Source organism: Microtus ochrogaster, linkage group LG8, assembly GCF_000317375.1.
Source record: "Microtus ochrogaster isolate Prairie Vole_2 linkage group LG8, MicOch1.0, whole genome shotgun sequence".
In the NCBI taxonomy this organism is placed as follows: Eukaryota; Metazoa; Chordata; class Mammalia; order Rodentia; family Cricetidae; genus Microtus; species Microtus ochrogaster.
Genome location: NC_022033.1, coordinates 6,383,480 through 6,395,374, shown reverse-complemented (window position 1 = coordinate 6,395,374; position 11,895 = coordinate 6,383,480). Strand labels below are relative to the sequence as shown.

At 48.9% G+C, this 11,895-nt stretch overlaps 1 protein-coding gene across 3 annotated transcripts in view; it reads right to left on the bottom strand.

Moving 5' to 3' along the window:
- Window positions 1-11,884, bottom strand: part of Aurka (aurora kinase A) — a 14,249-nt gene extending 2,365 nt beyond the window's left edge. The window contains exons 1-7 of one of the 3 annotated variants that reach the window (XM_026787241.1): window positions 11,832-11,884; window positions 9,334-9,380; window positions 7,493-7,751; window positions 5,975-6,029; window positions 5,089-5,280; window positions 4,025-4,163; window positions 1,011-1,159 (exon numbers count right to left, since the gene is read on the bottom strand). In XM_026787241.1, the coding sequence (XP_026643042.1) occupies window positions 1,011-1,159; window positions 4,025-4,163; window positions 5,089-5,280; window positions 5,975-6,029; window positions 7,493-7,751; window positions 9,334-9,375 (836 nt within the window). In that variant the 5' untranslated portion in view covers window positions 9,376-9,380; window positions 11,832-11,884. Of the gene's footprint in view, window positions 1-1,010; window positions 1,160-4,024; window positions 4,164-5,088; window positions 5,281-5,974; window positions 6,030-7,492; window positions 7,752-9,333; window positions 9,381-11,658; window positions 11,775-11,831 lie in introns of those variants that run through there. The other 2 variants (XM_013352095.1, XM_005362817.2) reach the window with 2 other exon arrangements.
- Between the last annotated feature and the right edge of the window lie 11 nt (window positions 11,885-11,895).

The window sequence follows — 11,895 nt, the reverse complement described above, 5'->3', positions numbered from 1 at the left end:
TGCTCCAGGCTGGCCTCGAACTCAGAGATCCACCTGCCTCTGCCTCCTAAGCGCTGGGACTAAAGGCTGTGCCAACTCTTATAACAGGCACTAATCTTCAAGACTACATTTATTTGTGTGCTTTGAGTGCGTGCTTACGTCAAGAGAACATCACAGAGCGAGAGGTGGGAGGACAATTTGGCTCAGTCCTCTCCCTTCCACCCAATGGAGCCACGACCGAACTGGCTCAGCAACAAGCACCTTTACTTATTGAGCTTTCTCCTCCAACCTCTAACAGGCTTCCTAAAAAGCGGCATTTGGTAATATTTTAAAAAGCAATCCCCAAAGTGGGCAAGACCTTGACAGCAGGAGCACGCTTGAAGACACCCCATTCACAAGCTGGAGAGATGGCCCAGCAGTTAAGAGCACTGACTTCTCTCCTAAAGGACCTGGGTTCAATTCCCAGCCATATGTGGCACTTCACAATTGTTTGTAGCTCTGGTTCTAGAGGACCTGACACCTTCACACAGACATGCAGACAAAACACCAACACACATAAAGTAGATCAAAATTTAAAGACAGCCCATTCACATGAAAAATCAAAGCTACCCAAACCCAACTTTGATTTGCAAAGTTTGCCTCCTTTTCAACTGCCGCATTAGATGCCGTCCCTGCCTCAGCTTGAGAGGAGACAGTAAAGGTCTAATTCCCACTGCACCAACACTGCATGGTTTCGCTCTGTTCACCACCCCAGTCCCCCCAGAGTGCATCTTTGTTTATCGATCATACATCAGCCAGACCTCTAAGTTCATCGCCCTCTTCCATTAGCCTCTCGGGATATTCAGAACCTGTAAGCTAAGGCCTAGAGTGCCAGAGCCCAAAATGGTCACAGAAAAAAGCTTTATCAAATCTACAGTGGTCCCAAGTATTCCTAGGTCAGCCAAGGCCCCTTATTTCAGAGTAAACTAGCATTTACTCAACAGTCCCCACCCCCACCCCCATTTAGGGCTTCCACCTCTGGACTCCCATACCTGGAAGATGGAGCATGTACAGACCACCCAAAGTCTGCAATCTTCAACTCTCCATTTGGCCCAAGAAGCAGGTTCTCTGGCTTAATGTCTCTGTGGATGACTCTCTTTGAATGACAGTAAGACAGAGCGTTTGCCAACTCAGTGATGTACTGTTGGGGAAAAAGCATTGAAGGCAGCGTTAGCTTTATGTAAAGCAGCAGGCAACTGTGGAAGTTGATCCAATGAAGACTAACACGGTTTTCAGCTTTTGAAGTAAACTCATTCTTTTGTAGCTCACAGTAGAGACCAATGAGGCTGGCACCCACTGCACACTGCCAGAGCAACGGCAGCTATGGGCAGCAGGAGTCAGCCAGTACTCCCTGGCACAGCGTCCCCCTCACCTCCCAGGCTGTGGGACTGGGGCTACACCCCTTACATTGCTCTGCAGTTTCTTAAATTACATGAGGAGTAAACTGGGGGGGGTGCTATGCTAATTAATAAGGAATAAATATTCTTGGCTTATATCTCAATGCACACAATTGAACTGAAATCTTAAATGGAGAAGCGCAAATATATAGATGATGTTTTGTCCACGTACAAAGTCTGAAGCAGGGTAACATCAGAAACCAATGGACAATTTCCTCATTTACCTTTGAGAAGAAAGTTGGTCAAACAGAAGATTTCTTATTGTTTTTCAACACAGAATTTCTGTGTAGCCCTGGCTGTCCTGGAACTCACTCTGTAGACCAGAATGGCCTCAAACTCAGAGATCCGCCTGCCTCTCTGCCTCCCAAGTGCTAGAATCAAAGGTGTATGCCACCATTGCCTGGTTGATGATTTCTTACTAATGGCCAATTAAAGAAAATAATTAGTGCAGGTTGCTTGCTGTAAGCGTCAGGTGAGCATGACAGCAGCCTGTAATTCCAGCAGGCGGGAAGCAGGCTGCGAAAGAAAAGCAGCTATGCCTTAAGGACCGCGAGACCTCAGACTGCCTGGAAAAGAGCGCGGAGAGAGGGGGGAAAAGCTCAGACCGGGAGGAAATAAAATACAACAATCAGGAAAAAAGCATTATAAAAACAAAAGACACAGGTATATATATGACAAACAGCCAGTGTCATGTGACACCACGAAACCCAGATCAACCACTACACCCTGTCAGAACCACTGACATCCAAAATCCCGATGGCAAATGCCCAAGGAGGGGTCTGGTATTCAATGACAAAACTGTCACCAGCTGACCCAAGCATACCGTGTAAGACATAGACACTGGAACACATAACTAGTGAGGAGGCGCTGGGGGCAGTGTACAGTGCGGCCCAGGGGGAGGGAGCCCACAATGGCCCCATGGATGGGGAAAGCAGCAGTCCAGCTCACTGCATCAGCTAAGGTGAAAGGGTCAGCAAACACAGCCGCTCTCCTCTGCCGCTAAGGACCTAGAAGCATCGACAGCTCAGCAGGAGGAGCTCCCACCCTAGTCTCCAGAACTCAGTTTCCAGGAACATTCTCGGAAGGAACGGCTGCTTCTAGGGGCAGGCCCAGAAGTGAAGAAAAAGTTAAGCACTCTGAACCAGAGAAAGCACATGGAGCCCAGTGCCCCACAATGGCAGTTTACATAGAAGCAAGAAGAGCTCCCAGCAGCCAACAATGGAACAAAATAAAACAAGTCCCTCTGCATTTTAAGTTAAAGACAGGAGAGAGAGAGAGAGAGAGAGAGAGAGAGAGAGAGAGACAGAGAGAGAGAGACAGAGAGACAGAGAGACAGAGAGACAGAGAGACAGAGACAGAGACAGAAGCTCCTCTTCTAGAAGTTCTAGACAGTTCCCAGTACCACACAGGTGTTCACAACCATCTGAAAGTGCAGCTCCCTCTTCTGGCCTCTGTGCATGTACACAGATAAACATGCAGGCAAACTATTCAAATATAAAAAATAAATCCAAAAAGAACTCATGACAGGAAGAGCAACCTCCTGGCCCAAACTCCAAATAGTTGACACTCCGCTCAGTCCTCCACTCTCCACTCCTCAGGGTGACCGTGCTTAGCGGCTGAGAGCTCAGCATGGGGAGGGAGAGACTGACTTACAGCAGAAGCAAAGGACAAAGATCACCCAGGCACAGGGCACCGAGCTTACCACCTAGCAGGCTGTCACATTATAAATGTGCCATAGGGATGTGTGACAAGAGTGCGCTTGGTGCTGGGCTCTTCCTCAGGACCCACACGCGTCCCTTCCTAATCTTCATTGGGGAGACTACTAAACCAGAAACCATAGTCTGCCATGCGAGGGTCTCAATCTCTAGAGCAAATATGAGCAGGCCCTCATCCAACAAGAGCCAGGGAAATGAATGCGCTCTGAAGAAAGCGTGGACGTCACTACGCCAGTCATCACCAGCACTGACCCAGTCACAACCAAAGCAGGACACTCACTACAGTTGTTAGCAGGAGAGAAATAGGTGTGGGGCGCACAGAAACTCGGTGCTCTTGTGATTTCTGTATCTAGAACTATACTAAAATAAACACTGTGGTAATTTGAATGCCATTGCCCCCCATAAGCTCATAGGGAGTGGCACTATTAGGAGGCATGGCCTTGTTAGAGGAGGTGTGTCACTGTGGGGAACAGCTTTAAGGTCTCCCATGCTCAGGATACCACCCAGTGTCTCAATCAACTTCCCGTCGCCTGCAGCGGGTAGGACTCTCAGCTACAGCACCATGTCCCACCATGATGACAATGGACTGACTCCAATTAAATGTTTTCCTTTGTAACAGCTGCCCTGGTTGTGGTGTCTCTTCGCAGCCACACAAACCCTAAGACAAAGACAGACACAGACACACACACGGGAGATGACAAGGGAGAGCAGAACTAGATTACATTTCCACAGAAACACACACACACAGCCAACCACTCCATACATGAGGTATAAGCTGCCTTGATTTTTCCAAATGTTCAGTCTCATGAGCCCTTTTATGAAGACAGTCGCCTGAACCATAAAGCAAGGGACGTTAGGAGACAAGAGGGGGAGCCCGGACAGTACAGCACTTACAGTAGCCGTTCTCTGCTCGTCAAACTTGGAGTGCTTCTGGAGCTCTCTATAGACTGTCCCAAGGGGTGCGTACTCGAGAATTAGATAAACTCTGGTGGCATCGTGGAAATATCCATACAGCCTGAGGATGTTGGGGTGCCTGCAACAAAGAATGGAGACCGTGACACCTGGATCCAGAGTCCAGGTGTACCAAATGCAGAGCCCACCCAAGAAAACAGCACCTTAACCATACCCACACAAACACCGCTCCCTTCCAGACATCTTTATTCTTAGTGGGAACTGTCAGCTCAACACCAATCTCTAGGTGTTGAGGGGTGGGATGTGCCAACAGAAGACACATCCAAGGTAGACGGGCTGGCTGTGGGCAGGGGCCAGGTGGCTGGGCACAGCCTGCCAGGTGATGGCAGGCCAGACAGCCAGACGACAGCAGAGCTTCAGGGCTGGCATGAGTCAAACTTGGAAAACACCGAGATCTGGTGTAGGAGGTCCTTCTGTATTTGCGTTGCTTTCATTGGTTGAATAAAGAAACTGCCTTGGCCCTTTGATAGGGCAGCCCTTAGGTGGGCAGTAGACAGAACAGAATGCTGGGAAGAAGGGAAGTGTGGCAGACGCCATGAATCTCCTGCCTGAGACTGACGTAGGTTAGACTCTTGCAGGTAAGCTACAATCACGTGGTGACACACAGATTTAATAGAAATGGGTTAATCAAGATGTGAGAGTTAGCCAATAAGAGGCTAGAGCTAATGGGCCAGGTAGTAATTTAATTAATAGAATTTCTGTGTGGTTATTTTGGGGTTTAAGCTAGCCGGGTGCCAGGAACACGGCCCGCTCCTCCTACAACAGAGATCCAAAACAGAAAACAAAAGAAAATACACCAAATGAACCATACTCTTCCCCTAACTCTCCTCCTGAGGAAAGAAATCCCAAGTCACCTACCTGAGTGATGTAGCCTCAGGGCCACATCCCCTGCATCTACGGGAAACAGCAGCTTTAATCACTCCCACTGGTCCCTGCTCCTGTGGCAGAGCACTGGTCCCTGCGCCTGTGGCAGGAGGGCCACTCACCGCAAGTGGGACTGTATCTCCACTTCTCTTCGAAGCTGGTGCTCCACCCCTGCTTTCTCCAGCTGGGTTTTAAACAGCACCTTCAGGGCCAGGATAAACTTGCTTTGCTTCTCCCTTGCCAAGTAAACATTTCCAAACTTTCCTTTACCCAGGGGGCGGCCAATGTCAAAGTCCTCCAGAGTCCACTGCCTTCTAGAAAGTAATGTATTTAAATATGAAGAAAATCTCCACCACTTTCCAATAAACAGCCGACTTGATCCGCTCAGATGACACCTAGTACGGACACTAACAAGCACCAACCCGGAACCACCAGAATGAGTCACAACCTTAAAGCCCAACGTCCCCAGCCCAAAGCAGCACTGTACTGCAGAATACAGACTGACAGACAACCCTCACCACCACAGGACAGCAACAGTATGGACGACAGTACACCCTTCAGGACAGTGTAGGGACCTCCTCCCTGCATAACCCCAGAGAAGCCAACGGCCTACAGGGAGTCACAGAGGCACTGCCATTGATGAAGCAGGAGAGACCCAACAGGCCATCCAAATGGCTTCACAAACTGTGTACAAATTCACTGAGTTGTACAGGTCTGTGTTGTATATTAACATGTGATATTTCTCTATTTACTACTTTTACAAATAAAGTTTTAATAAAATTTTCTATGAAAAAGGTAATTAAAGAAGTAAAAATGACTTTTGATCCCCTGGTCAATTGGTTGAATGAGGATGTGTTAGGATCGGTGGCCGCAGCCGGTGGTGTTCTGATACTGAGGGTGTGTTAGGATGGGGGGGGGGACGCAGCCGGGTGGTGTTCTGGCAATGAGGATGTGTTAGGATCAGGGCCACAGCCAGGTGATGTTCTGGTAGAAGAGAAGAAAGCTTACTTTTTCGAGTCTTCAGTTTTCTGTTTTGATGCCTGTTCCTTTTCAGAATTATTTCCTATATGAAATAAGTTAAAATACTGTTTTTAGAGCAACTATATACTTCTTTAAAAAAAAATCAGTGAACAGAGATAAATCAAAGAATAGTCCCATAGCCAGGCAGAGGCAGGCAGGTCTCTGAGTCATTGCCAGCCTGGTCTACAGAGCAAGTTCCAGGACAGGGCTACACAGAAAAATCCTGTCCCAAACAAAACAAAACAAAACAAACAACAAAAATCATCACCAAAATATTGGAGGTGCATCAAGCATGATAACCCTGGCTTTTCATTTCTTCATTGGGGAGACTACTAAACCAGAAACCATAGTCTGCCATGTGAGGGTCTCAATTTCTAGAGCAAATATGAGCAGGCCCTCATCCAACAAGAGCAAGCGTGTCCATCCTCATCCTGGAGCCTCCCCCAGGAAGACTTTCCAGAGAAACCAGCAACATCCCACTCACAAGCTGCCCCCTTGTGGGAGCAGCGCTGCATACAAATTATCATCATGGAAAGAGAGCACAAGCCAGTCACCCTCCTTCCAAAGACACGCTAGCTTAGAAGATGTGACAGTGGCACCCTAGGGACCACGGGTGCTACTTCAAGAGCTGCTCATATGTGAGACATGTCCTTGTCACCTGAGACTCAAACAGCACAGCAGCTCCACTCAGGTCACGTGACTATGGGTCCAAACTAATTTCTCCTTCATGAACCATTCTCTCGATTCATGTGTTCAATATCACCACTGCAGGACCTGAGGACCATGACCCAGGCACATACTCTAGCCACCTGGCCCTTCCGCTGTCACCCTTTAGGGGACCGGCATATACACACATAATTTAAAGGGGTTCCCTCCAGACTGTCTGCCTGCCATGGCTTATTTACAGACACCATGTCCTTCTGAGGAGTTGAAGTTTTCTCTCTTCCTTCACCATCACAGCTGCCTCTTCCCCACTCATCCTCCAGGTCGCATCTATCACCCAGTTGTCTTGAGTCTGCTTCCTAAATGAAGTGGCAAATTCATGACACCTCTCCTTTCTGGTGATGTCTTAGAAGTTAACTGCTGACTTTTAGCCCGTTCTGTAGAAGTGTGTCAATAACTGGAGACTACATGAAGGGGCTACAAGGACTGGAGACACTGAGCAAGGCTGGCTATCATCTCAGAGCCTGCAAGCACTACCAGCTGCTAAATAATCAAACATTAACCCTGCTCCAGCCACTGCCGTTTAAGTTCAGCCTCCCTCCCAGGCACCCCACAACCAGCAGCAGCCCCTCCCTTACAGCCAACATCTCCTTCTGCTCCAAAGAACCTGCAGTAGCTTCCCCTGGCAGGGCTAGCCATTACGTCTATAATCTTCCCATCTTCTCTTTATCCTCGACATACATGGCATACAAGCCAGGGCTTCGAAGTAAATGCCAATCTCTGCATTTGCTTTTTGAAGAACTAAAAAGGATGACCATCCAAGGCAGTAAAAGACTGGCTTACCAGAGGCTGTGGGCTGGGGCTGCTCACTTTTCTGGGGGTTGCTGAGCCGGGAGACAGGTCGAGGAACGTTGGCAGCTGGCAACTGCTTTGGTACTGGCTTTTGACATGAGGCCAGTTTCTGTGCTTGTGAAGGGACACGGTGGGAGGAGTTGGAAGGACACAAGACCCGCTGGGCCTGGCCACTGCTAGCCAATCCTAGGTTCTGAGAAGGAATCTGCTCTGTCACCAAGACTCGTTTTGGACCAAAGGGAACTGTGGTCTGAGATGGAGAGAAAGACATTATGGCTATTGGTATCCTGAGAACTCAACCAAGTTTCACTTCTAATCTAAGACTCATAAATATCATGGCTAACAAACGGAAATGGGGGCCGGAGAGATGACTGAGCAGTTAAGAGCACTGGCTGCCCTTTCAGAGGACCCTTAACTCCAGATCCAGGGGATGTGATGCCCCCTTCGGGCCTCAAGTGTGAGGTATACACATGGTACACAGAAATACATGCAGGCAAGGATTCATTCACATAAAATACAAATTAAAAAAAAAAAGTTAAAAGGAGGGGAGATGAAGCTATTTTAATATGCATGTGGCTAGATGGAGGGCACCTCCCACCCTCATCCCAAAAGTCCCCTCTATTAGCCACTCAGGAACTCAGCCTCCAGCCAAGGGTGAAACACTGAACTCTGTCAAGCTCCGAAGCCAGGGATGCTGGCACACACACCTGTAATCCCAGGACTTGGGGGGCTAAGGCAGGAGGAGCACTGAGTTCTAGGCCAGCCTCAGCACCTGAGTGAGACCATCTGCCAGGAGCAGACTCAAGTGTTACCAAAACTTCATGTCCAAACCTTGTAACAACTTTATGTTTAGGAAAAAGACTGAACGAAATCTGACTGTTCAACAGCACCAACCTCAAGCAATTTTGCAAAACAGTTTAAAGTTATGCTAGGCTTCCAATAAGCTTGTTACTAGTATTCTGTTAATACCTGGGTTGTACTTTCAGAGCACTTACTCGAGAGGGTCCCAATGAATAATCCTAGCCAGCCTGGATCTCGCTACATAGAACAGACTAGCCTGTCTCAGTCGGCCCACCTCTGCCCTCAAGGGATGGGATTAAAGGTGTGCTCATCACACCCTACCAACAAAATATTTAAGAATGTAACTTCCACCCAGGGGTTGAGGGTAGTGGTGCACACCTATAATCCCAGCACTAGGGAGGCAGAGGCTGCCAGACCTGTGAATTCCAGGCAGTTCCAGCACAGCCAAGGCTGTTAACAGAGAAACCCTGTGTGTGTGTGGGGGGGGGGGGGATATAATCTCCAAAACTAAAATGCCCAAGAAATTATGAAGAAGTTGAGTTTTCAAAAAGAAAAAAGGGAGGACTCTGACAAAAAAGAAACAAAAAAAAGTACTGTGTCAATTCCTAAACAACTCTTAAGGTCCACAGCAAGCAGTAGCAGGGAAGGTGGGGCCCAGGATCCACTCACTCGGAAGACAGGCGGTCTCAAGAGTAAAGCCATCTCCTGCAGAAATAAAGGCCCACCGACGGAAGCTTCCAGGCCGGGTCAGGAAGGGACTTAAGCTTCCACCCAAAGCAAGGGTGGGAAGAATTCCAATACCAGAATCATTTCTACAGGAGCAGCCCCCTTGGCTCAGTGGATAAGGGCTCTAGAAGCTAAGCCTGACAACCTGAGTTAGATTCCCTGACCCACATGGTAGAAAGAACCTATGCATGCAAGCTGCCCTCTGACCTACGCTGTGGCACACGCACAGGTGCACACAAACAATGCATTTCACTTCAAAATTATTTCTAAAAAATACAATCGTGATCACGGGTAATTCTGTGTACCTTAGCAGGCCTGGAACCGCAGTTTTCTTTACATCTGTCCATGTCACCTGCAGAGAGAAACAAGAGCCTTTCACTTATAGGAAGCCACCTGCTTTAAAGTGCCGACAGACAACCTCTGTACGTGTGCACCTCGCCCTTTCCTTGGCACAAGTGAAACACGCTGACACGCATGCGGCATGCGTGAGGCCCCTTCCCACTGACAATCGCTGCATCTCATCACATCCTCTCATGCTCTCCCCTCCAGGGCACGTTCTTTGTGCTTTAACACCTAACGTCCACCATACACAGCCTCCCACTAGCCCCACCACTGCCTTGGGCCGTGATCCCATCTCTCATCCCTCTTGGAGCCGCAAAGCTCACCTTTTCTTCTCTTCCTCCAAACCCATTCCCATTGGGCCCTTTGAATTCCACTGCATTGCCAGTCTCTCAGCTTCCCCTACTGTGGCAAAATCAGCACTAACTTTATTCCCAGAGAACAGGTTTGGCCACTCACCACTTTTGTCCCCTTTCCCCTACCCTCATGGTTTGGCCTCATTTTACCCCCCAAACCGAGTCCTTCACCTTCTCGTCTTCATCAAATGACCTTCACAGATCCCTGTAGCACAATTAGTAAAAACCCGGAGACAGATGCTGGGGTTCAGCCTGAAGGTTAGAAAAGCAAAGCAGCAGCCACTGGCTCTTACCTCGGTCTGAAATGGCAACCCTGCCTCCAGGAATCCTCAGAATGAGGATTAGATTCCTCTCTAGGGCTGGGATTAAAGGCGTGCACCAGTATGCCCGGTTTCTGTGGCTACTAGGATTAAAGGTGTGTGTCACCACTGCCTGGTCTGTAAGGCTGATCAGTGGGGCTGTTTTCTCTCTGAACTTCAGGCAAGCTTTATTTATTAAAATACAAATGAAACATCACTACAGACCCCATTCAGCTCAAGGCTTTACAACTCCCAAGTAAGAAAGTGCTCATGGCACATCAGGCTCAGGTTCCCCTTTGCACACATATGCTTGCTGGCAGAGGGACAAACAACTAAGTGTGTGACTGAAGGGACCATAATGCAAAGATTAGGGGGGCTAGGCAGGAGCTGGGAGCAGAAGGGAAGATAGCTGTATCCACTTCACTAGATGCCTGTTTGTTAGGGAACGGAGCTCCTGGGCCCAGATGCTAGCTTTAATAAAGGACCCTGCATTTTAACTTTCCCATGATTAGCTACACCAGGGCCCTAACCCTAAGAGATTTCTATTTCCTACATCTACAAGTGAAGCCAGGATTTTGTTTGGTTTTGGTTTTTTGAGACAAGGTGTCTTTGTGTAGCCCCCAGCTGGCCTGGAACAGTGTACAACAAGTTGGCCTTGAACTCAGAGATTCTTCTTCCTCAGCTCCCAAATTCTGGGATTAAAGGAATTTGGGACCAGACACTGCCTTTATGTTTGTTTTTGAGACAGGGTTTCCTGTAGCCCAGGCTAGGCTAGCCTTGAACATGCTATAGCGGAGGATTACTTTGAACTTCTGATCCTCCTGCCTCCACTTCCCCAGTGCTGGGATTACAAGCACGCTCACCATGCCCAGTGTATGAAGTGCAAGGAATCGAATCCAGGACGTGGAATCCAAGAATCCAGGCAAGCACTCTGCTAACTGAACTACATTTACAGACAGGCCCCACTTTTGGGAAAGGCTCTACTCTCTTGCCTCAGACTGCCTAAGTGAGCAACCACATCTGGCGTGTGGGGAGGCTAATTTTTTTGTTTTAACTATTTTTGTTCATTCAGGGTTGCATATAGTTCAGGCTGGCTTCTGACGGACTGTGTCTCTAAGAACGGCCTTTAGCTTCTGAGCCACCTGCCTCCACCTCCTCGTTATTAGTATTAAAGACAGGGGCTACCATGAAGGGTTTAGGCAGTGGTGGGGACTCCCAGGGCTTCCAGGATACTCTACAAACTGAGTTTTAACAGGTCTACACTTTGAACCAGACCCTCAAGTAGTCCCGCCATCAACTGCACAAAAGGCTGAGGTGAGGGCAGCACCGGTTCGGGGCGTGTGTCTCTGCAAGGGGGCTCTCACGCATAGTCGATTCCATCTAGACCCCCGCCTCTCTACCACAATCAGTCCCCAGTAGGTCGCAGCTGCTGCACCCATACGACCTCCGCCAGCTTGCAAATTACTCGGTCAGCTGGTGGTCTGGGTCCCATTCCCACCGGAACCGAAACCCAAGGAGGGAAGAGGCCATCTGGATCTTTCTTACACCGAATGCAAACCTACTGAGACAGCCCCCTGCCCCAATGCCACTCAACGTTCCCCTTCGGTTTGCAGCACCCAGGCTCTCCCTCGCCCACCTGGTCCCCTTCCTACCCACGGGCAGGATCCTGACTCCGACCGAAGCCTCAAGCGATCCCGGGAGCTCAGCCGTTACAATTCAAAGGTTCTCCTTTTAAAATAGGAGTTAAACCCTCTGCTCCGAAAGCTGATTGGCTCGAGGCAAAGCGACACCGTCCTGTGATTGGCTCACCGTGAACGCGACGACGGGAAGCTCTGTCCTTGCGTAACTGGAGCGCAAGCGCACTGAGCCGTCA